Raw genomic sequence first — 26569 nt, 5'->3', positions numbered from 1 at the left:
CACTTCGTAGTGTTTGCGTGCCTTCTCAGTTCAGGTTAACTGTGACTTGTCTAAATCTGATTAAAACTGAGAATAAAAATATATGGCATTTTTGTTGCCTGGCAATGTAGAACTTTTATTTTAAGTTATTTTAATTTTGTATTGCTTTTGCTGCTCTTTTAAAATTTCTGAGGAGAAGCAATTAGAGGAAGAAAGAACAAGACACTGTGTGTAAGAAAAGGATATGCTAAAGTGTAGATAAATACTATTATTACTTGGAACAAAGAAGTATTTTGCTAAATGCAAATTCATGGATACTTTAACATTTTTAGGTAGTATATGGAATAGGTTTTCAGATTGATTGATACACAATAGAAGCTATAATATGTAGTGCTGTATGGATTATAGAGTGCTTTTTGTCTATTAGCTCATTTGCTTCTCACAGCAACCCTCTGTGGGTATAAAATTTGAAAGCTGGAATTTTTTAAAATATTTTTATTCAGAAACAGTACTACTGTCGAGTCTTTTACAATCCAAAAACCAGAAAAGTGGCATCCAAAAAATGTTGCTAAATTTAGATGAGTGATAACTGTTTTCTCTATTAAACCCAGTGAAAGAATTTGAACAATTACTGCACCATGAACTTCTTTTTTTTTTTTTTTTTTTAACTTTAGGTCGGAACTCATCGAGAAGACTCTGTCAGTCTTAATGGCAATCATTCAGTCCTGTCTAGTACGGTCACTGCTTCAAGCACAGACTTGAACCATAAAACACAAGAAAATTATAGAGGTAACTATATAGTTCGTTTACAGCAGGAGTGCATACAGAGGTATCATTTTGGAGCACTATCACCTTCTTCACAATCAGATTGACATCTGTGAATCAAAAGTCATCTTAGATGGTAGAATTCCAAATAGTAGTAGTACTACTGCATGAATGTACAGGGCAGATATTTAGGGTTCCAGTTGGTCCATTTAGCTGGGCCAATTATAGATATTGATGGATGGAACCCTGTGCAAACCGTTGTTCAGTGTTTACTGGTCATCTTCTTACCAGCTCCTGCATCTGTCCTCTTTCCCTCTTTCTTTCTTTCTTTTTTTTTTTTTTTTTTTTCTTTTTTGGCTGCACCGTGTGGCATGCGGGATCTTAGTTCCCTGACCAGGGACTGAACCCGCACCCCCTTCAGTGGAAGTGCAGAGTCTTAACCAGTGGACTGCCAGGGAAGTCCCTGTCTTGTCTCTTTCTAAATCACTTCCCCTCATGGCTGAGTCTTCATTGTCCCTAGAGGAATTGAGAAAGACATTTCTGAGTATGTTTAGAGCTCTGAATGATAGTAGCTGTTGTTTAGAAGATTATAATTTAATTGGAGAGATAGACAATTCTTATAAAAAGCAAACTGTTGTCAATGTTATGATAGACCTTATAAATAAGTACAAATGTATAGGTGGTATTAAGACCACCAAGATAAAGTTTTCCCAGTTGTATTTAACCATAATGCCTGTTTTATTGTGTTTGTCCAGGACAATGTCAAAGCTTATTTCATTTAACTTGACAGCATCTTAGAAGTTAGTTTTTAAAGTGCATCATGTTTCTCCTACCTTGTTTGATTGTTAAATGTGCCTGAAAATGAGCATTGGACTCATCATCAGGGTCAGGTTTGTTTTTTTTGTAAATACAGGTGCTTTAAAAAGCATTTTCTTCTAAGGTTTGTGGACATGCTCTTTCCAGCTCTGAATAGTTTACTTTTTTACATCTTCAGAATTCTATAGTAGCTCTATAACAACTAAGGATATTTACCATCAAGAAAGCTTTTTACTGTCTTAATTCTAATTCATAAATGAGTCTGGACATTTATTCTGTTTCTTTGCCTCTTTGTTAGGTGGCTTGCAAAGTCAGTCTGGAACTGTTGTTCCAACAGAAATCAAGACTGAAAACAAAGAGAAAGATGAAAACCTTCATGAACCTCCTTCATCAGATGACATGAAATCAGATGATGAATCCTCCCAAAAAGATATCAAAGTTTCATCTAGAGGCAGAACAAGGTATTTGTTAGCATCCAGGTATTAAATTTCACTCATTTGCCATGGGTGAAGATACTTGGAAAATTGAAGTGTATCATGCATTTAGGTGTCAGCTGTGTTCTAGATACTGTGTTGGGACTTTTATGTCTGTTATCTCATTTAATCCTCATAACATCCATAAAAGGGAGGCGTATGAAGCTGACTCTAAGTTTATGTTTTCCATGTTTCCCACAATATTTTAAAGTCTACATATAAAAAAGAATTACTTCTCTCCCCTCAATGCTTATAGTCTATAAGACAGCTAGAGAACAAAATAGATAAAACAAGTTAAATTGTACAAGTATAGGTATTTAGATATAACCCATCAGTAAACATTCAAATACATTATTTTAAGGCTAAGTATATGGTAAGACTCTTGTATGATTTAAACCAGGGGCTGGCAAACTGTGGCCCATGGGCCAAATCTAGTTCGTTGCCTGTTTTAAAGTTTTATTGGAACACCACTACACACCATTCATATTGTCTATGGCTGCTCTCACAGTGCAGTGGCAGATTTGAGTAGCTGCAACATAGGTCGGATGACCCACAAAGCCGAAAATATTTACTTTCTGGCTCTTTATAGAAGATATTTGCAACTTACGTTTTAAACAATAATTTGAAAAGAGTATGGAAAAGGAAGTACTCCACATGCGTTGATGTTGTTGGGGAAGGTTTTCTAGAAACTGGACTTAACTTTGCTTTGAAATATCGATATTGACACATAATACATTAGTTTTAAATTATTTCCAGATTCTTCCATCAGATTTTTCTTCTGGTTCTACATTAAAAGTAGGTAATTTGATACATTCGTGGTACATCCTGTTTCTTGGTATATATCCATTTATCAGTAGTATGTATATATCACATAGAGATATTTATATTTAAAACATTGTTCTTTATTAAATTATGGTACAAAGGAAATTACAAAGTAAAAGAACCAGGATAGTCCTTTCTGTCAGTCCCATACTTAAAAGTTGTCCTTTTGTGTTTGACATTCTCACTATTTTCAGTAGTTGACATTTCTCTTGAGGAAAATTAAATCTTAAGGTCCTAATACTATCATTTTAATATGCATTGTACTCAGTTGTGCAAGGGCATGAAGAAATAAAAATTGGGTCAGGGAATCCAGAGTCCACTCCTTTGAGGAATCTTAATTCTTTCATAGTTTCATTATTCAAATAGAACTTTAAGGGAAATAATTTGCATCTCTCCTCATCATTCATCCTTTCATTATATAGGTCAGCAAATTTTGTGTATAAAGGTCCAGATAGTAAATATTTTAGTCTTTGTGGGTCATACAGTCTCTGTTGCAACTGTTGAACATTGCCATTGTATCATGAAAGCAGCCAAAGACAGTACATAAACAGGTGGGTGTGGCTCTTCCAATAAAATTTTATTTACAAAAACAGGTAGCTGGCTTATGGGCCAGTTTGCTGAGCACTGTTATTAGGTCATCAGAAATTGAGAAGGCAGTATAATGGGTTAATAATAACAGTACTTAGAGTTAATAATAGTAAATTTTTTTTAACATCTTTATTGGAGTATAACTATTTTACAATGGTGTGTTAGTTTCTGCTTTACAACAAAGTGATTCAGTTATACATATACATATGTTCCCATATCTCTTCCCTCTTGCGTCTCCCTCCCTCCCACCCTCACTATCCCACCCCTCTAGGTGGTCACACAGCACTGAGCTGATCTCCCTGTGCTATGCGGCTGCTTCCCTCTAGCTATCTATTTTACATTTGGTAGTGTATATGTGTCCATGCCACTCTCTCACTTCGTCACAGCTTACCCTTCCCCCTCCCCATATCCTCAGGTCCATGCTCTAGTAGGTCTGTGTTTTATTCCCGTCCTACCACTAATCTCTTCATGATATTTTTTTTTCTTAGATTCCATATATATGTGTTAGCATACGGTATTCATTTTTCTTCGTCTGACTGACTTCACTCTGTATGACAGACTCCAGGTCCATCCACCTCATTACAAATAACTCAGTTTCATTTCTTTTCATGGCTGAGTAATATTCCATTGTATATATGTGCCACATCTTCTTTATCCATTCATCTGTTGATGGACACTTAGGTTGCTTCCATGTCCTGGCTATTGTAAATAGAGCTGCAATGAACATTTTGGTACATGACTCGTTTTGAATTATGGTTTTCTCAGGGTATACGCCCAGTAGTGGGATTGCAGGGTCGTATGGTAGTTCTATTTGTAGTTTTTTAAGGAACCTCCATAGTGGCTGTATCAGTTTACATTCCCACCAGCAGTGCAAGAGGGTTCCCTTTTCTCCACACCCTCTCCAGCATTTATTGTTTCTAGAGTTTTTGATGATGGCCATTCTGACCGGTATGAGATGATACCTCATTGTAGTTTTGATTTGCATTTCTCCATTGATTGATGATGTGGAGCATTCTTTCATGTGTTTGTTGGCAATCTGTATATCTTCTTTGGAGAAATGTCTATTTAGTTCTTCTGCCCATTTTTGGATTGGGTTGTTTGTTTTTTTGTTATTGAGCTGCCTGAGTTGCTTATAAATTTTGGAGATTAATTCTTTGTCAGTTGCTTCATTTGCAACTATTTTCTCCCATTCTGAGGGTTGTCTTTTAGTCTTGTTTATGGTTTCCTTTGCTGTGCAAAAGCTTTTAAGTTTCATTAGGTCGCATTTGTTTATTTTTGTTTTTATTTCCATTTCTCTAGGAGGTGGGTCAAAAAGGATCTTGCTGTTATTGATGTCACAGAGTGTTCTGCCTATGTTTTCCTCTAAGAGTTTGATAGTGTCTGGCCTTACATTTAGGTCTTTAATCCATTTTGGGTTTACTTTTGTGTATGGTGTTAGGGAGTGTTCTAATTTCATAGTTTTACATGTACCTGTCCAGTTTTCCCAGCACCACTTATTGAAGAGGCTGTCTTTTCTCCACTGTATATCCTTCCATCCTTTATCAAAGATAAAGTGACCATATGCGTGTGGGTTTATCTCTGGGCTTTCTATCCTGTTCCATTGATCTATATTTCTGTTTTTGTGCCAGTACCATACTGTCTTAATTACTGTAGCTTTGTAGTATATTCCGAAGTCAGGGAGCCTGATTCCTCCAGCTCCATTTTTCGTTCTCAAGATTGCTTTGGCTATTCGGGGTCTGTTGTGCTTCCATACAAATTGTGAAATTTTTTGTTCTAGTTCTGTAAAAAATGCCAGTGGTAGTTTGATAGGGATTGCATTGAATCTGTAGATTGCTTTGGGTAGTAGAGTCATTTTCACAATTTTGATTCTTCCAATCCAAGAACATGGTATATTTCTCCACCTATTGGTATCATCTTTAATTTCTTTCATCAGTGTCTTATAGTTTTCTGCATACAGGTCTTTTGTCTCCTTAGGTAGGTTTATTCCTAGATATTTTATTTTTTTTGTTGCAATGGTAAATGGGAGTGTTTTCTTAATTTCACTCTCAGATTTTTCATCATTAGTGTATAAGAATGCCAGAGATTTCTGTGCATTAATTTTGTATCCTGCTACTTTACCAGATTCATTGATTAGCTCTAGTAGTTTTCTGGTAGCATCCTTAGGATTCTCTATGTATAGTATCATGTCATCTGCAAATAGTGACAGCTTTACTTCTTCTTTTCCTATTTGGAGTCCTTTTATTTCTTTTTCTTCTCTGATTGCTGTGGCTAGAACTTCCAAAACTATGTTGAATAAGAGTGGTGAGAGTGGGCAACCTTGTCTTGTTCCTGATCTTAGTGGAAATGGTTTCAGTTTTTCACCCTTGAGAATGATGCTGGCTGTGGGTTTGTCATATATGGCCTTTATTATGTTGAGGAAAGTTCCCTCAATGCCTACTTTCTGCAGGGCTTTTATCATAAATGGGTGTTGAATTTTGTCAAAAGCTTTCTCTGCATCTATTGAGATGATCGTATGGTTTTTCTCCTTCAGTTTGTTGATATGGTGTATCACGTTGATTGATTTGCGTATATTGAAGAATCCTTGCATTCCTGGAATAAACCCCACTTGATCATGGTGTATGATCCTTTTAATGTGCTGTTGGATTCTGTTTGCTAGTATTTTGTTGAGGATTTTTGCATCTATGTTCATCAGTGATATTGGCCTGTAGTTTTCTTTCTTTGTGACATCTTTGTCTGGTTTTGGTATCAGGGTTATGGTGGCCTCATAGAATGAGTTTGGGAGTGTTCCTCCCTCTGCTATCTTTTGGAAGAGTTTGAGAAGGATAGGTCTTAGCTCTTCTCTAAATGTTTGATAGACTTAATAATAGTAAATTTAAAACACAGCCTTTGGACAAAATAAGGCTAACCTGGGTTTGAATCATGGCTTCATCACATTTTGCCAAGTAACCTTGGCAAGTTATTAAGCTGTCTGAGGTTTGGTTCTGTCTTAACAGGAGAGTTTCTGTTTAGGATTCTTGTGGGAATAAACTGAAAATTATGCACATGAAGCACTTTTCACACTGTCTCATGTGCAGTAAACATCAGTAAAGGTACTTTGGTAACTTATGATGATAGTAATTTTAGATATGTGCTCTTGATTTCTTCCATGAAGCACTAACCTGTATTCTTGTCACTACTCTGCCTCTCATTAGCCTTGTAATCCTAGGGAGGTCACTGATCTTACAGTGGTTCTCAACCCTGCTGCACAGACCCTGAAACATTTTAGAAATACAGGTGCCTGGCCCCTGAACCTGAGCTCACTGTATCAGCATCTCTGGCAGTGGGACCTTTGAAAGCTATATTTTATAAGTGCTCCTGAAGATTCTAGTGAGTGGCCACCTTTGGAAACCTTTGGGCTAGATGATCTGTAAAGGTTTCTTTGAAGTCAAAGAGCTAGTGATTCTGTATTATCAAAAGAATACTTTTATGAAATTCTTGACAATTGGCTAGTAAAAATCTGTTGTCCACTTGTTCTTTTTTTTTTTTTTTTTTTTTTTTAAGATTATTTATTTATTTATTTTTTTGGCCGCGTCCTGTCTCAGTGCAGCATGCGGGATCTTTTGTTGTGGCGCACAGGCATCTCTCTACTCGTGGTGTGCGGGTTTTCTCTCTCTAGTTGTGAGAGCAGGCTTCAGGGCATGTGGGCTCTGTAGTTGTGGCGTGCGGGCTTAGTTGTCCTGTGGCATGTGGGAATCTTAGTTCCCTGACCAGGGATCGAACCCACATCCCTTGCATTGTAAGGCGGATTCTTTACCACTGGACCAACAGGGAAGTCCCTCTACTTGTTCTTTATTAGAGTACTCAAGGTATTAGAGGTGAAGCACCAATTCTTTGTGCACATTTTTTTTCCAGGTTCTAAGAGGCCCTGCTCAGTAATTTATTTCTGAAATATAAATAGAATTTTCTAGAAGTTATTCCAAAGCATTTTTCTCAAATATTCTTTTCTGATTAGTCTGTTTTCATTACAGAAATTTGAAAATTACAGAAAAGCACACACAGAAATCACAAACTCCACTACCCAGAATTAACCACTGTTTACTTTTCAAGGAATATCTTTTTCCATAAATACAGTTTAAATTGGAGATAAACTAGATAAAAGTTTTATAATTTCAACTTTTTTAATTTAACAGTGTATTTTTAACCTTTTCATCTATCTGTGAGTGTTTTCTCCAACATGTTTTTTTCTCGTTTTTTTTTTTTTAGGCAGCTTTATTGAAGTTTAATTCAAATATAATAAAATACACCAATTTTAAGTGTACAGTTTTGTCCTTTGACACATGTGTACAGTTATATACATAAATAATGTAGAATATTTCTGCCACCCTAAAAAAGTTGCTTCATGCCAATTTATAACCAGTCCTCTTCTCCCATCTCTGGCAAATGTTGATCTGCTTTCTGTTACCATACTTTTGTCTTTTCTAGAAGTTCCTGTAAATGGAATCATACAATATGTAATCTTTTGTGTTTGGCATCTTTTACCTAGCATAATCTACAGCTTGATTTTTAGAGGGTACATAGTAGACCATTATCTGGATGTACTGTGGTTTATTTAACCCATCTCCTAATACTGGACTCCCATTTGTTCTGAAGTAAATAATTCTGTGATCAACTTCTTTACCTAAATTTCTATGAACATCTCTAATTCCTTTGGATGAATTTTTAAAGTTGGAATTGCTGATCAAGAGATAATGAACATTTTAAGGATTTGGATTCATTTTGCCAATTTGTCCTTCAAAAAAATTTTTCCAGTTCACCCATGTTTTAAAATCGTCACCACTGATGATGATATTTCTTCCAGAACAAAAAGTATAGTCATTTTCTGAGATACTTCTCTCATTCCATATCTTAAGCTTTTCTTCCTCCTCCTCACCAGGGGACTACCAGAATATATTTAGGAACATAAGCAAACTGTAATACATAACTATAATAGTACAGTGTTTCTCAAACATTAATGTACTTATGAATCTTGTTAAAATGCAGCTTCTGATTCAGTAGGTTTGTAGCGGAACCTGAGATTCTGTTTCTAATGGTGATGTAACACTGTTTTTACAGTAATGTAAAAAGTAAAGTTTTTAAGCAGTAATGCTGATGCTGCTAATCACATCTGGAAAAGCAGGGTGCTATAATATGTGGTCATTCAAATTATGTTTATGAAGAGTTTCACTAGTAGTGTGTAGAAGTCTTTTTGCTATAATGTGCAATGAAAATGCATTTAGAAATGTATGTGGGGGACTTCCCTGGTGGTGCAGTGGTTAAGAATCCACCGCCAATGCAGGGGACAGGGTTCGAGCCCTGATCCGGGAAGATCCCACATGCAGCAGAGCAGCTAAGCCCGTGGTCCACAACTCTTGAACCTGCACTCTAGAGACCACGAGCCACAACTACTGAGCCCATGTGCCACAACTACTGAAGCCCACAGACCTAGAGCCCATGCTCCACGACAATGAGAAGCCCGCGCACCGCAACGAAGAGTAGCCCCCACTTGCCACAACTAGAGAAAGCCCGCGTGCAGCAACGAAGACCCAACACAGCCAAAAATAAATAAATAAATTTTTTTTTAATGTATGTGGTATAATTTCAACTATATAACTATATATTTGCATTGAGGAAGGACTGGAAAGAAATATACAAATAATGTTAAGTGTAGCTATTACTACTATTCGGTAAAATTTATAGGTCATTTTTATTTTTATAATTTTGTACAATAAGCATATCTTACTTTACAGCGAACCTAATAGACATTGTTGTTACTTTGCCTTCCAGCAGTACTAATGAAGATGAGGATTTGAACCCAGAACAGAAGATAGAAAGGGAGAAGGAAAGGCGGATGGCTAACAATGCCAGAGAACGCTTGCGTGTGCGGGATATTAATGAGGCATTCAAAGAGCTTGGTCGAATGTGTCAGCTTCATTTAAAGAGTGAAAAACCCCAGACAAAACTCCTTATTCTTCATCAGGCCGTGGCAGTCATCCTTAGTCTAGAACAGCAAGTCAGAGGTAAGTAGGTTCAGCAGAAATATGTAACTGTTTTGCTTCCAGTGAGTAGACATTTCTGTGTCCACTCACTTTTCTGCTTGGGCAGGTTGTTTGTAGGTGCTCCTAGTACTTCTGCCACCGCATCATCGGTATCAGGTTTTCTGTATAATTCTCTCACCTCTGTCTCATTATATAGGTCAATATCTGTAGGCTCAGTGCTTCCCAGAAACCAGTAGAGAGTAACCCTATGAAATAATGCAGTGAACAGCCAGCCTCCTACTCAGCTTAGTGCTTTGTGCCTCTTGTTGACTCTGGTATCCCACGCTCTTGAATTTACCTGCCTACACCTGTCCTCCAACCTGCTCCTTCCTGTCTTCCCTACTTCTCTGTAGTCAGTTTCTTGCCTGCTTTACCCGGGGCATCTGTGAGGCCCTGATGATTAATAGAATGCCTGGTCATGGCCCCTACTGGCTTTGCCCGCTATGGATGTCCTTTATACCCATGTCAATAAGGTGTCAGAGTTTCTTCGTTGATTCCTGATCAGGAATGCCATGAGGTTCTTGGGTGAATATGTACTGGCATGCCTGTGTGTCCCTAAGGACAAAAGTGTGATTCATACAGACTTATCGATAACACTGCTGATTCAGACAGCTCTCCCAACTGTTTTATTTTGATGGAATCTTTTTTTTTTTTTTTTTTTTTTTTTTTGGCCACACAGTGCAGGTTGTGAGATCTCAGTTCCCCAACGAGCCATTGAACCTGGGCCATGGCAGGGAAAGCCTGGAACCCTAACCATTATGCCACCAGGGAACTCCCTTGATGGAACCTTGAAGAAGCTTTGAAACTTCATTTTTTGAACAGTGTTTATTGTACACCTCTGTCCCAGTCAGCTATGTTCTAGACCCTGGGTTATCAATTAATACAGGCTTCCAGCCCTTGAGAGGTTCTATCATCAAGCTTGCTTTTTTGAATATACTTATATATCTTCTTATTCAAAGTTACGAATGCCTCATCCTAAGCCTTTTTGCAAAGAATTTGTAGATGTGGCCTTTGATTCCAGACCCCATCTCTAACCTCCCTTCATTGAGAGCAATTTTGTCTTCCTTATTTATTGGGTATTTATATAATATTTTATTTAAAGAAAGTTGGAAAAGAAAAAAGTAGGAGTAGACAGATGCTTGACAACTACAACAAGGACCCTCAGCACTGATCATAGAAAGAATACTCTTCCTAAGGAAACCAGAGTTAGAAAACTTGAACACATTTTCAGAAAAACATAACACTAGTAATTAATTCATCTATTCATTTCCCTCCAGTGTTTTTAATGAATAAAAATGATGAATAGATAAAACACTTACCACTAAAACCAGATACTGCTCCTGTTATCTTAAGGCCCTTGAAGTACCTGTAAAGCGTAAATGTTAATGAAACCTGATCAAGAAGTTATAGACTTGGGACTTCCCTGGCAGTCCAGTGGTTAGGACTTGGTGCTTCCACTGCAGGGGGCACAGGTTCTATCCCTGGTCAGGGAACTAAGATCCTGCATGCCATGTGGCGTGACCAAAAAAAATTTTTTAATAATAATAAAATATATTTTTTAAAAAAGAAGTTATAGACTCCCTTGTGATATTCATAAAGACAGTCTGATAGTTGCCACTCATCTGTGGCAGGAGCGTTTGTCCCTTGAACTGTCACTTTACCAAATGTTTTTGTTCAATTATGTCTGACATTCAGTGGTCCAAGTATATCCATCCTCCTCAGCAGCCCAATATATTTTCTACCCTGACGCTACCCAACCTTTTGTTGTCAAGACTGTTGCCTCCATCAGCACTGTGAAAGTTTTACTGTCGGGACAACAGTGGTACCATAACTTATTCTTGTACAGCACCTTTCCTTCCCACAGTTCATTAGCGCTAGAATAAAGTCATTTGTGTTCTTAAAAATCTTTTTTTTAAGATCAGAGGTACCTACTCTCAGATCCAAGCCATCAAAAATGAGAAATACCTCTGTTTGAAAAAAAGTTATAAACTCCATCATGCCTGGGTGGATCTTATTCATTCATTTGTAATATTTCACGTTGTCATGATTCCATGCAAGCACCTAGAATAGAAAAGCTGAGTCTGAAAGAGGATCTAACATCTAGGCTTATCCAGCTGCCTACTAACTTTCTGGTCATTGCTATGAGTACTGACTTTTTCACACTATTCTGGAAAGCTCTATATAAGGAGCCATTGACTGATTAGAATGAACAAAACTTAAATACAGTGAACTGTAACTTCATTAGGGACTGCTTTAATATTCATAAAAGCCTGCCTTCTTCCCAGCCTCAAACTCTGGGCTTCAAAGCCCAGAGCCTTTATTTTACAGCTTAATGTAAAAGCTGTGGGATCCATGTAAGACTCCTTGAAAGGCTGGCTATCTAACAGAGTTTCGAACCCTTCGTGTAGCCCATAATACCTGTGCCTTGTCTATAGCAGCACCTTCAGAGTCTGGTATAACCGCTCTCCTTCCCTGCACTTGATCTCCAGCAGTTTTGAGTTATTTTGGTAACCTGTCCACCTTTGAAAGCCTCTTCATCCCTGCAGGGGCCCTACACAGCAGCCCCTGGGCCCAACAATTTCTATAAAGACATACATTTTGTTTACATGACCTACTTTGGACATCCTCTGGGCTCTCTGGCCACCCCCCTTTGGTTTGGGATAGTGTTCCAAGACCATGTCTAGCTGTCCACAACCTGTCATCCCTAAACAAGTGGATATACCAGGAGGGCAACCAGACCTGGGTTTAGCAATGCACCCTTGAGAAAAGCAAGAAGTGGCTTCCCTTCCAAGCCTCAGATTTTGCCAGAGCATTTTTGTGCCTTGGTGCTCCACATATCAAATCCCATATGGCCTCTGTCATTGCCAATTTAAGCCTTTCTATTATCGTGACTATAATTTTACCATTACATTTTATTGATCCTCAGCAGATTTCACATATTATCTTCAAGTTTGTCCTCTCAGCTTTACTAAAGATTAAATTAGTGGTCAAACACTTCCTCCTCAAACTCTTTCACAGGTCAATTTGATAAACTCATTTCTCTTCTGGTGATAATTTAGGGACAATAGAACTATTAGGATTTTAGTTTACTGGTCTCTTAGTTAGTTAGAAGATAAATAAGCTAGGACGGGCGGTTCTCAAATCTGGCTGGTCTCAGAATCACCTGAGGCTTTTCCTTTTCCCAAACAAATTTCCAGACCCTACCCAGTACATTTAATTCAGTTGCAATGAGATGGTCAAACATAGTAGTCTTAGTATATTCATTGATAATACACCACTCCTTCCTAAAGCTCCACTGAAATGAATAAAAATGGCATTAACCCACAAGGATAGAGGGGAGAGAAGATAATAACAAACAAGAGAGCAGAAGTAGATAGAGAAGTGGTAACTGACTTACTTAGAAGAAATTAAATGGAACAGAGAGGAATACCAGCAAGAAGCAGGACATTTTGCCTTATAGGGCCCCTATCCCCTGAAAGCCTCTGGACTTTGCAAATCTGAAACACCAAGAGGAGCAGAGAATGAGTGAAGTATAAAGCTGAACAGTGAGACCTGCAGCCCTGTGTCCTGCTTTGCTTTCCTAATGCTGGCAGCAAAGTATATTAATTTTATCCTCAAGGAAATGGGATAATTATTTTCTAAAGAAATTAAAATACTCTAGAGAAAAGACATCCAGATTTAGGAATTCCTGAGTAATAATTTCTCACTTTTGGATTACCATAGAGTAATAAAGCCCACCAGTTGATGTCTTACTTCTAATATTAAAGGACAGCCGAAGATTTAAGAAAAACCACCATGAAAAGGAGAAATTGAGATCAAACCAAACAAAAAAGAAAGAAGAAAACAGAGACATGCAAAAAGCATTGGGAAACTTTTTTTAAAAAAACAAAATTAATATCTTTTAATAAGAGAAAATGTATGCATAAAAGAGAAAGAAGCCATGAAAAAGAAATTCAGATGACATGATAGCAGAAAAAATATAGTAGAGAAGTTAGCTGATAAAGCTGAAAAAAATCTCCTAGAAAGAGATGAAAAATAGGAGAGAGGAACTAATAAAATTAGGGGGGGATCAATCTAGAAGTCCAACATCTGACCAATAGGATTAGTAGAGTAAGAGCAGAAGAGAGCAAAGGGGATTAACATGGCAATAATACAGGAAATTTACCTGTACTAAAGAGTACATGTCTCAAGATTGGTAAACTCTAATCTTGTGTTAATAATGATTTTAGGGGCTTCCCTGGTGGCGCAGTGGTTGAGAATCTGCCTGCTAATGCAGGGGACACAGGTTCGAGCCCTGGTCTGGGAGGATCCCACATGCTGCGGAGCAACTAGGCCTGTGAGCCACAACCACTGAGCCTGCGCGTCTGGAGCCTGTGCTCCGCCACAAGAGAGGCCGCGATAGTGAGAGGCCCGCGCACCGCGATGAAGAGTGGCCCCCACTTGCCACAACTAGAGAAAGCCCTCACACAGAAACGAAGACCCAACACAGCAAAAATAAATAAATTAATTAACTCCTACCCCCAACATCTTTAAACAATAAAAAAAAAAAATTTAAAAAACAATAATGATTTTAGGACTTCCCTGGTGGTGCAGTGGTTAAGAATCCGCCTGCCAATGCAGGGGACATGGGTTCGAGCCCTGGTCCAGGAAGATCCCACATGCCGCAGAGCAACTAAGCCCGTGTGCCACAACTACTGAGCCTGCACTCTAGAGCCCACGAGCCACAACTACTGAGCCCACGTGCCACAACTACTGAAGCCCGCATGCCTAGAGCCTGTGCTCCACAACAAGAGAAGCCACTGCAATGAGAAGCCAGCGCACCGCAACAAAGAGTAGCCCCCACTCAGTGCAACTAGAGAAAGCCTGTGCACAGCAATGAAGACCCAATGCAGCCAAAAAATTAATTAATTAATTTAAAAAGAATAATGATTTTAATAATTACTTCAAGTTGAAGTGTATCATCATGAAATTTCAGAGCATCCAGGTTAAAAAGAATATCCTAAAGCTTTTAGAGACAAAATTTAAATAGCTCAGAGACAAAGGAACAACATTCAAAATGTCATCAGAGTTCTGAAGAAGTAGTGCCGGATTCCAGGAGACAGTGGAACAATACCTTCAAAATTCTGAGGAAAAATCACTTTCAACCTAGTATTCTATCTAGCCAAACTATTAATTAGAATATAAAGATAGGATAAAGATAGTTCAGATATGCAAAGACTTTAAAATTTTACCTCCCATGTACACTTTCTGAGGAAGCATCTGGAACACATGCTTAGGCCAAACGAGGACATAATCAACAAAGACAAAGGCATAGGATTTGGGAAAGAAAGGATCTAACACATGGGAACAGCAAAAGAAAATCCCATAACAAGAACTACTAGGCCTAGAAAAGAACCAGTTTACATTGAAAATAGAAGACTATTAGCTGTGGAAGAAAGGTTTACAGGGAAAGAAGATGGAATTAATAGATAATATGATGATGTGTTTGAGATTTTAGGAAGAAATAGAGAGAGGCATTTGTTAGACCTATTAGAGCATTTCGGGGGGTGGAAATTAGCATTACTAACAAATGAAAAGCAAAGCAACTATTAACTACAGGAAAAACAGTCATATGAACAAGGAAACAATCAATACAAAATTCTTGACTTGCATGTATGTCCACATAGATATAATAAATATTTACCTAATCATAATATTGAAGAAGTGACTGCTGTATTAGCCAAATATTGTGCTATAAACATGTTAAGAAGATGATATTATAGAGAGGCAAGTCCTCATCCACATACCAGAGGGTAATAGACCCTTAATAAAAATGTAAGAAAGACAACTGCTTCTTATGCTCCGCACATAATGTCTGACTTCTTCTTAGCTCTGTATCAGGCCTTCCTGGCTACTTAACATGTTTGCCATGGCCTGCTCACACAAACCAGGAAGTATGAAGCAACAGCACTAGCTTTTGCTTTTTTGGATCAAAGCTCACTTACTTCACATTTCGTAGAGCTTACTGTAGTATTCTCTTGGTTCTTCCAGCCCTGAGTGTTGTCTGACTCATTGTAGGAGTCTACAAAATCTTGCCTAACTTGAGTTTTTGGTTCTGGTCCTTTCCAGCTATTCTGATCATGCCTTCTAGAGTCTTAGTAAGCTAAGAGCAATGTTCCATTGTAAGAGAAATGTGACAATGTTTCAATTAGAAAACGTTGAAATCTTTCTCCTCTTTGGATTTCACATGTTAATTTGTGCCCTCTTTTCAGTCTCTCTGGTCATTGTTTGAGACTATTGCCTACACAATAAAGGAGATATGACACCTAATGAAAGACTTCTCTTATTTGTCAGAGGTACACAATTCCTTGTTAAGAAAGCAGCTCCTGGGACTTCCCTGGTGGTCCAGTGGTTAAGACTCTGCACTTCCAGCGCAGGGGGCACAGGTTTGATCCCTGGTTGGAGAACTAAGATCCCACATGCCACATGTGGTGTGGCCCAAAAAAAATAAAAATTTAAAGTTAAAAAATGAAAGCAGCTCCTAATATTTTTACATAATGATGGTCATGCCGATTTCTACTACTAGTTATCCTGATAAATTAAGTAAGAGTGTACCTTCCTTTCTTCATTGCCCCCTCAGAGTTGTATAGGCTTCATTCATGTCTTTTCCTAAATGCAAGGACTTTGATGATGAAATGTTATCATCATGTATGAGTAAAAATAGAGTCAGTAAATTTACCATAATAAAGTCTTTTGTCTACTTTTTTTAAACTCAGAAGTGTACTATAAATGTGTTTTGAAATATGCACATTCAAATATGTTTTTACTTGCCCTGAAAAAGGAAATACATTTTTTAAAAAAAAGCTCTGCTATGTTGCATTCAGTTTGGGCCATCATTTCAAGAAAATCTAACATATTAAAAAAAATTACAACTTATACAAAATATTGTTTTCATTACAGACTAAGTTTAAGTGGTCTTTTTATATTATAGTCATTAACACATTTTTTATCAGTTTATAAAAATAATGTAACAACTTTTAACTGATACTGTATGTTATAAAGTGAAACAAAAAACTACACCAGTAGCTGTTATGGGTTAGATATCTTGTACTTAAAACTCATTTAAAGAAGTTATAACAGATAGCTAGTGGGAAGCTGCAGCATAGCACAGGGAGTTCACCTCTGTACTTAGTGACCACCTAGAGGGGTGGGATAGGGAGGGTGGGAGGGAGGGTGACAAAAGAGGGAAGAGTTATGGGAACATATGTATATGTATAACTGATTCACTTTGTTGTAAAAGAGAAACTAATACACTATTGTAAAACAGTTATACTCAAATAAAGATGTTAAAAAAAAAAAAAAAAGAAGTTATAACAGGAACTGTAGTTCCTAAGTAGATTTTCATTCAGTGGGTTTTAAGTTCAGTGGATTTTCTTTATCTTTATTTCATATGGTAATATCCCACACTTTAAGCTCCTTTGAAAATGCCCACATTAGAAGTTCCATTCAGTCTTCTCTGCTGTCTCATATACAAAGCAGTAAAAGTTTTTATAACCCTCTCAGTCACACCCCCAACTGTTGAAAGAACATCTCAATCATCTCGTTCTGCATATAAATCAAAGGAGAAAAGCAGGATATACTCAGGCTACCTCTCTTCCTGGAGGGGTTGGCACATTTCCTATAGAGGAATGGCTGAGGGTGTCTCTTAGTTTATCATTTTCTGAACTGGTAGAATTCTAGATAAAGCACGGATGTCCCTCTCCAGCACATAGAAAATGTCAGCATTCATAACAGTTCAATGTATCATATCTTCACAGGACACTGAGGAGATTCGGTAGACTAATAACAGCATTTGCCACAGTGTTTGGATGAAGCAGTAAAAAAACTGCTTTAAGATATTGATGTAGATCAAGTCAAACCCTGGAAAACTAAATCATAAGAAGAAAACACAAAATGGTCAGAAAGAAGTATAAGTTTTAAGGCTCAGTTAATGCTGAGGTTTTATGTAAGCATATCATTGTTGCCTCTGAGGTTATTCATTATGGGAATGGAATTACACAGAGATTGGTAACACCCACAGAAAGAAAAAATAACAGCCATTTGTTCAGTTTAAGACCTAGGAGTCCATAATTCATAACTTCTGTCTCTAATGATGAAATTATTTTTCCCTATTTCAGAGAGGAACCTTAACCCCAAAGCAGCCTGCCTTAAGAGAAGGGAAGAAGAAAAAGTTTCTGCCGTATCGGCAGAGCCACCAACCACACTGCCAGGAACCCATCCTGGGCTTAGTGAAACTACCAACCCTATGGGTCATATGTAAACATCAGCCAGGTAAGTATGGGTATGAAAAGAAAGTACAAGGAAGTCCCCTGATTCATCTTAAACTGAGTTAGAACCTTTGAACAGAATTCTCTGGTAGCACTGGTCATGGTAAAGGTCACGTGTAATTTGGAATCCAACAGCTTACCTTTCTTTTATATAGTTAGAGAGCCCATGTCATTTTATACCAAATTACTGTTATCTTCAAAATGTGATACTGTCCTTTGATTCATAAAGAACTTTGGGCTCTCATGTTCTGGATCATCATGTATACTCCCTCACATGAATATTATTCTGATCCAAGAAGAAAACAGTGCAATGACTCATCTATCAAAAAATACTTTTGCTACCACGCATGGTCCTCATTCCTCTACTCAGAAGTACTTGATGGCATCATCATCCAGTTTTCTGTTAACCATCTACCTCTTCTCTATCATGAAATCTTCATGCACAAAACAGTTATTGCTTGCTTCCATTTGGATCATTAATGGAAGTCTGTAATACGCATGTTCCTTCCCCTATAAGAATATTAGTTACACCTTGTGGAATCTATTAAAGAATGTAGATGTGTTGTATATGATAGAATCAGAACATCCTTCTCTTGGGAATTTTACTTGTTGAAAGACTGTTCTTTTTATCTTCCTCTTCATAAACTAAACAGTTTGCTGCTTTGTGATTTTTTTTTTTAACAAAGTGACAGCAGTAGTAGGAGGTTTTGCCCAAGTAATTAGATAATGTGAACCATCTTTTTCTTAACTATATACATTCATATTATCTATAAGTTGTAAAGTTAATATTTGGGTGACAGAAATTAATACAGACCGTAATTAAAGTTTTGGGTCAGTAACAAAATATAGCTCACAGCATGGATTAGGAATAGAACTGGTAACTTCATTTTTATAATCTGCCTTCAGCAGTGTATAGTTCTTTTCCTAGTTTCATCAGCAGAGTAAAAGCAGTAAGTAAAAGTAAATGGATGGGAGGTTTGGAGCAGGAAAAAAAATACTGAGTGCAATTTCATTTTGTCAGCTTTGTGGCTATCTCATTTTGAGCTGAAAGTTTGGAATTTGATAGAATATTTGTAAACTACAAAGATTAGTCAATAACTCACCTTTTCCTGAAGAAATTGATTTCCTACCACCTCTTCATATATCCTTCTTAGGATCAAACTAGACCAAAACGGAAGATTTCATTTGGGGACAGAGGAGGAAGTATTGATGTAATTATTTAGGTGTCAGTTATAATTCTAACAGCACACTGGAAAAAACCCTGTCATCTCTCCCACCAAAAAAAAACCTGAAAAAACAGCTATAACAGACTATGCATGTCAAAGGGCTTTAGGCAAGAGCTAGTTAAATTACAGATCCTCTAAAACCCATGCCATTGCTTCATGTTCTGTGGAAACTATAGAATATCATGAAAAAATATTTTTATTCAAAAATAAATTTTGAAGTTTTTAAAATAAATACAGGCAAGTGTTTCTTGGTGCAAAAGTGACTTTCTACGTTGGCAGATTATGTAGAGGTACCTTCCTGTGGTCGGGTACCAGGTAACCACCAGGCTGTGAGAAGAGCACTTCACATTCAGCTATCACATTTACCTCAGAGCCTGGGTCTTCTTTTCTTGTCTCTCTAGCTTGTTGTACCCATTTCCTATTACTCTCTTCCCAGTCTCTCTCTAGCTCTTTCTCCGTCAACTTTCTCTCCCTACCTCACAACTTTCTTCTCCCCTACCGTTTACTTCCTGTTCTTTCATTGCTTCTGTATCTCCTACTCTTTCATAGCTCTATCCTTATCTCTATTATGAGGAAATTCCCCCACTTTAGGTTAAAATTAAGCCTTGAGCATTCTCACCTATCAAAAAGAATTCTTTTTTAAAAGGAGTGGGGAGAGGTTTCAAGGTTATATAAGAAATGTAGTGGGCTTCCCTGGTGGCGCAGTGGTTGAGAGTACACCTGCCGATGCAGGGGATGCGGGTTTGTGCCCCGGTCTGGGAGGATCCCACATGCTGCGGAGCGGCTGGGCCCGTGAGCCATGGCCGCTGGGCCTGCGCGTCCTGAGCCTATGCTCTGCGGCGCGCGGGGCTGCGGCGGTGAGAGGCCCGCGTACCGCAAAAAAAAAAAAAAGAAATGTAGTAAATGCACTTTGTTCCATGAGATTTCAAAGGCTAGTGTTTATTATATTAAAATAAGTCTTAAAGATTGCTAATTTCATAAAGGTGGTTATCTGGTTTCATCTGATAACCTTCAATTCTTTATAGAACTGGATAGCAGCAGATTAAAACCAGCAAGAGATTGGGCAGCAAGAAAACGACTGCTAGAATCAGAATGGCTGATAAATGACCACAGAATGACTGACTATAAAAGCACAATAATATAAGGCCACGAGGCTTTGAATGTCTCAGTTATCCATCCCTAAGAGCATCACTCTAATATAAAACCATACTGTGGCCCTTGTTTAATAAGGAGGTGAAAAGTATGATTCTTCCTAAAGCTATTTCCATCCAAAATGGCTGAAATGGGAAATTTCAGAGCTACTAATGTATATTATATTAAGAATATAAACATAAAATTTGTACTAATAGAGTAAATTTTCTTAATAAATTCATTGAACAAACACTTACTGAGGACCTACCATGGACCAATAACTGAAACCAGTGTGAAAATAAATTCAAAATGGTCCCTGCCCTCAGAAACTTTCAGTTTAGAGGAGATAGATGTAAACAGTTAACACAGTACAGTGGACTGGATGTAGCAATAAATATATGCTTTAATGTCTCTCCACTGAGAACTGGATGAGTAGAACCTCAGAGCTCAGGTATTGCCAACCTGAATGTTGCCAAAATTAAGGTTTGCATAATTACCACAGCTGTTATATAATCCTCTATCTTGTGATTCTATAATTACATTATCTCCTTTAAAAATCTTACCACATACATCAAGTAAAACCATTTCAGTTACACCTTAAAAGAAAAAACTTCATTTATAAGTCATGTAGCCGACTGCTAATTTAGTGTAAACCTGGGTATAAATGAGGAATACCAACTTGTTTTGTTTTGTTTTGTTTCTGGGGAGGTGTTTATTTTTAACCATGATGTCCTAATTGGTTCTATTCTCTCCCTTGGCTCTCCCTGCCACAGTTCCAGAGTTATCAGTAGGCTAGATAGAAGGTGACCTCTCCTCATAAGGACTTGGACAACTCAGATTATCTGAAGACACAAACCTGATAGGAGGGAGAAGAAAAAACAAAACACTTGAAGCAAGAAATGCAAATGTAATCCTACGATCAAAGCAGCTGGTCAACACTTCCATCAGAAGTGAAGATAGGAAGCTCATCAGACAGAATATCAGCCCATGAGATGTTCGCAACATATCATTTTGTTGCAAGCAGTATGTCGCTTCTGCACAATCAGAGACTGTCTCGATCTCTCCACTCACCGTGGAAGTTGCCTTGTGCCTAAACTGAATTGACAAATGCATTGTAACTACAAATTTTATTTATTGTTATGGAACTGTAAGGTCTACATATAAAGGGAAAAAGTTAATGTGGAAAGCTGATCTCCACTCAGCTGATGCCAGCATTAGTTAAAGCTGTTCGCGTGCAGAGAACAAAGCAGTGACAACCATTGGCCCTTAGCATTCCCGGCATACCTATTAGTGTCTTAAAAAGGAAGGGAAAAGTCTTTTGTTGCCCTCTCCTATCCTTTTGCCATATGAATAGTGTTTTCCAAGAAATAGGAAAATATTACTTGGTATAGCATTTCTCTCGCGCTCATTTTTTCATTCATTTTTATTTTTTCTTTGTGGGTGTTGTATTTGGTCTCTGAATCTGAATAGCTTATGGTCACAGTCCAGAATCCTCCATGTAGCCCTATGTGCTTTGCATATTTACCTTACAAAGATAAGCAGAGACCATCTGTGACCATAGCCTAGCTAAGATTTTAAAAGGGGAAATTTTGTCCCCTATATTTTCCCCCAAATAAATATTGCTTTATTTCTAATAATAACAAGACTTTTCAAGCTTCTAGGTTTCATAGTAAAGCTTGTAATAGAAAGAAGTGTAAATTACAAGGGAAGAATTTACTTTTTAGAAATTGCTTTGTTTTCCAAGCAGTAAGTACTACATATAGTACTTATAAAGTGTTAGCTATAAGTAAGCACAAAATGGATTTAAAATACAAAGAAGATTTTCAGGCTGTGATTATGTTGAACATAACAACCCAGTAGTCACCAAGGCAGGTAGTGTGATAAATGAACACACCACTCTGAGGCTAATTACCTAATGGAATACAAGAGCAATGGTCACCCATGTGTCCTTATTCTAGACTTTATTTCTCTGTCATTTGGATGGCTGGTTAGTGGGGAGGAATTCAGTGGGTGATGTAATCAACTGCAAACCATCTGCCCTGTCCCAAGAAGATGAGCCAGATTAGCATTAAACCAGTCCTTGTCAGTCCATCTTAATACTGTGCATTAAGGCACCCCTCTGTCTCTAATCCTTAAGAGTTTTTTTTTTTTTTAAGACGTAATAATCACATTGAACTTCCATGAAACCTGTCTTCCACCACAACAACCCTGGGAGAGAAAAACATGCTAAACAAGGTTGTCTTGGCTTAATAATTCCTTATAGCCAATATCAACAAGGGCAATCAGCACACAGAAGAAAGGACCCAAATCACTATGTAACTTAAAGATTTCTGTTAATTTGAAAGAACAAAAACAATTAAGACAGAACTTCAGATTCTCCAATCAGGATGATTCCTAACAAATCAGTCTTTCGTGAACGTAGTGGACTTTTTGGTAACTTCAATTTGCCTATATTCTCCAATTACGTCAGACTCTCTCTGTGGCCTTGTTCTTCATTTCAGTGTTAATCAGCTAAAACAGAAGTTGTTGCTTATGATGTGTGAGTGAACATATGCCACTGCCTGGCCTTTTTTCTTCGGAGCTTGTTGTCTTTTTCGCTATATTAGACTTTGCAGTATGCCCAGAAGCTTTCCTTCATAAAATAGAAAGAAAAAAACATTTGGCTTATTTTTCACTGTAGCTAGTCTTTTATACAATAATCTTGTAAGAAAATTTCTTGAATTCTAAATATTACTCTTTCTAGATTTTTGAAATCGAAAAGTTTTCAGTAAAAAGTTTCTTACTTTATTTTATTATATTAGGTAGTAAAAATGTAGGGTTATTTACCATAACCTGTTCATTAATATCAGAAATTTACAATAGCATTTTAAGACCATAGTAGAATTCTAGCATACCGTGTAGTACCTATGGAGTATTGTAAGAGCTAATTGTCCGAGATGAATTGCTTCTCATCTTGTTCTCCAGTTTCCATTGTTGGTTTATTGCAGATTTGTATCCTGTGTCAAATTCAAGGTATTATTGATAAACCTTTTGAACCAGCAGCAAGAAGTTCAAAATTTTTTCTGTCACTGTAACAGAAAACACAATATGTATATAACATTTATGTAGCAATAAATGTGCCATCTTTTTTTTTAACATAGTAAACTAGTGAGTTTTTTACATTCCTCCCTCAAACAGTAATGCATTTTGGTTTTTTTTCCTCCATCTCATTGCTCCCAGGAATGCTCACACTGCTTTTCTTTCTTTTCTCCCAGCTGTCTTGAGATATAGTTGACATATAATATTGTGTATGTTTAAGATGTAGAACGTCACGATTTGATATATGTATATATTGCAAAATGATTACCACAGCAAGGTTAGTTAACACATCTATCACCTTACATTGTTCCTTTTTTGCATGTGTGGCAAAAATGTTTTAAGGACCACGCTGCTTTTCTTATGTGCATTGTCTGACCTTATCTGGGAAACCCATCAGGACAGAATCAGACTTGTAGAACTAAGCTGCTAATCTAGTCTATAGCTTCTCTGGGTTATATGTTTCTCCTCTTGCCCCCTCTACGGATAGTGGCCTTTTAGCCTTTTCCTGAAGGTTTACCAATGATGATTAGTAGTTAAAATCTGCTTATTTGTAGATGTAGAGAAAAACGAAGATGGAAAAGGACTCATATGAAGCTTTCAGATTAACATTATTTGAAGTACTTTCACGTTTTATGTCCCTTTTCTCACAAAAAGCCTATCTCATAATTAGGAGATGGTATTATTTACTGTTCTCAGATTAAAAATTCTGCTCTTAATCCCAGTTTTTACATACAGCCCTACTCCACCCCGCTGCCAAAAATATGCATAGTGATTATCCACAAGGACTTCAGCCAAGCAAGAGCCTATAACAGTGGATGAACTTTTTTGGACAAACTTTTGTAGGGCCTCTATGTGAGACACCCAAGATCATCATCACACCCTCTTGGGATCCTGGCAAATTGCTTCTCTTGGTGAATTATGAAATCCACTGTTCACATTGGAGGCCCAACAGATCATTTTACTCGTAGGAGTTGATGAAAACAAACATTTTCGATTTTTCTTTATACAGATTGATGAATAAAATATAGAATTATTATTAGAGTTAAATGAAATCTAGAGACCATCTCGTCAACCACCTCATTAATAGCTTTATAAAAACTGAGGCCCAGAGAGGTTGTATGTCTCCAAAAGCACATAGTAACAGATCAAGACACTTAAAACTTGTCCTACAAAATCTTCTTGCCTTTACTTTTGTCCTTTGTCTTTATAGATTTTTAGGCCATTTCTATTTAGTGGCTTCACTTTTTTCTCTCCTCTACTACATTTTTTTCTTTCATTTTTCTCTCCTCTAGTTCATATATTTTTTCTTCCATGGAAACTCAGAATTTAAATGTACATCACATCATGTGTGCATGCATGTGTGCATGCATGTGTGTGTGTGTCAAAGGTTAAAAGAGTATTAGCTTTGGCATCAAACAGTCCTCGATTCAGTCCAGGCTCAACATCTAGTTAGCTCCATTTCCTTATCTGAAAAATGGAGATACATATTAGAATTGTGTAAGTATTGAATGAAACAATGTATGGAAAGCTCTTACCTTGGTTCCTGTCACATAAGTACTCAATAAATGATAAATATTTTTTAAATAAATAGTAGCTTTCCTTTTAACCAGCTCCCAGGAAGATTCTTCTTCAGCCATCCTGTAAGAGAGGTCAATGGTGGTAAAAACAACCCCAAGAAGATGTCAACCCATCTTTGCAGGAGTCTACATTCTTTGGGGGCAAGCCAATGAAACATATTCAGTGCCCTCCAGTTGGGTACGTTTTATGAGGACTTTTTTTTAAACCTTCACATTTCAAAAGATTGAGCCAGTAGGCTTTGCCCAGTCACACTTTATGGGTTGGCAGCTAAGTCAGTTTGAGTCCTCAGGAAGCAGATACCAAGATAGAAGTGCAAGGGATTTATTGGAGGTATTACCTGAGGGAAACAAAAGGGAAAGAAATCAGGAGTAATTAGGGATGGGCTTCAGACCATGATGCAGGTCTGACATCTGTGAAAGAAGGGGAGAGGAAGGCGGATTAGGTGAGGAGAACCTCAGACTGCCTGTAGCTCTGGACAAAGTCCTGAGGTCCAAGAAGATTGCCCATTGAGGAGTCTTGTGTTGGACAGAAGTGGTAAAAGGTGCCAGTGTCCCTGTGGTGGGCAGTCACCTGGGAGTTACCTGCGAAGACAGATCTCAGTTTGAGTACTCCAAAGTTCTGCACTTGGAGGCTGAGAGCTAACTGCATTCTCCTGACTGGTTATCCCTTGAAGGGAGATCTCAGAGGTGCACCTCCATGGCTTTCACAGCACCTCATTGCTACTTCCTACAGAACTGGCAGAACAAAACCAAAGGGTCTTCTGCAGTCACTGGGACCACAGCTGACCTCAACAGGCTCATCAAAATTTCAAAAACTGCAATTCTTTCTCCCCTGGCATTGTGCTGTCAAGGAAACCCACATCTGTTATCAAGAAGGACAATTCCATTCCTCCTCCATTTTCATGGGCCATTATGTAGGCTGGTATAATCTGGGTCTGAGTCCCTAAAGTTGCTGTGTTATTCTGGTGTTCTTCACAGGACACTGTGATAGTCCCTGTCTTCTTGGTCAGTGGATGGTCCACAGGGTCTTTGTGGCAACCTGGCTTTGGAAGGCCACAATGTCCTCATTGTTTTGAGGTGTTTTCCCTATGCTGCCCCCAGCCCCCCGGAGCTCTTACCTCTGCCCCGTACTTGGGGCATGTTCGCGTAAGTAGAAATATCTTTCTTGTCTTCTTTTTCTTTCCCTCTTTAATCATTCATTCCAGAAGACATCCTTAAAGGGCTTTTCTGTTCCCTTTGGCCTAGACTGCTAGTCCCCCAGAACTGAGGTGGGGCACTGCTGCATGTGGCCAGGTTCTCCTTTCTCACTCCTGAGGGTGGGTGCCCCCCTAAACAGGGTGCCTTGGCTGTGTGGTCTCTCAGGCTCTCTGGGCCATTTTATCCTTGGAAACTGCAAGCACAATGCCCAAAGCTTCCAAGCCTGTTAAAGCCTGTGAAAACGCAACCTAAAAAATATTGTGCCAAAAGATTAAAAACCTGCAAAAATGAAATTAATTTTAAAAACAATTACAAAAATCATTTCAAATTTTTATAGCAAAGTAAAATTACTAATGTGGGATTTGAGCTCATTTAATATATTTTTATACATACATACATATATATGTATATATACACACACACATATGATGGAAAGGCCTTAAACACCTTCCAAAGGTTTAACACCTTGGGTTCCTTCAATTCCAGTCTCTTTCATTTTTTTGGTTTCTTAATAACTTTGGGAAGACGTACAACCGCGTCTTCCCCTCTGGAGGTGAG

The 26569-nt window shown here is 37.8% G+C and overlaps 1 protein-coding gene across 11 annotated transcripts in view; it reads left to right on the top strand.

Annotated features, from left to right (window-relative positions):
- Positions 1-24825, top strand: part of TCF12 (transcription factor 12) — a 396768-nt gene extending 371943 nt beyond the window's left edge. For 7 of the 11 annotated variants that reach the window (XM_059056242.2, XM_059056245.2, XM_067029780.1 and 4 more), the window contains 5 exons: positions 654-768; positions 1859-2021; positions 9246-9478; positions 17653-17806; positions 20933-24825. In XM_059056242.2, coding sequence (XP_058912225.1) covers positions 654-768; positions 1859-2021; positions 9246-9478; positions 17653-17795 — 654 coding nt within the window. In that variant the 3' untranslated portion in view covers positions 17796-17806; positions 20933-24825. The remainder of the gene's footprint in view (positions 1-653; positions 769-1858; positions 2022-9245; positions 9479-17652; positions 17807-20932) is intronic. The other 4 variants (XM_059056243.2, XM_059056246.2, XM_067029782.1 and 1 more) reach the window with 1 other exon arrangement.
- The last annotated feature ends 1744 nt before the right edge of the window (positions 24826-26569 follow it).

The sequence above is a fragment of the Kogia breviceps genome, chromosome 3 (genome assembly GCF_026419965.1).
Source record: "Kogia breviceps isolate mKogBre1 chromosome 3, mKogBre1 haplotype 1, whole genome shotgun sequence".
NCBI lineage: Eukaryota > Metazoa > Chordata > Mammalia > Artiodactyla > Physeteridae > Kogia > Kogia breviceps.
This window is presented reverse-complemented; position numbering and strand designations above follow the sequence as displayed.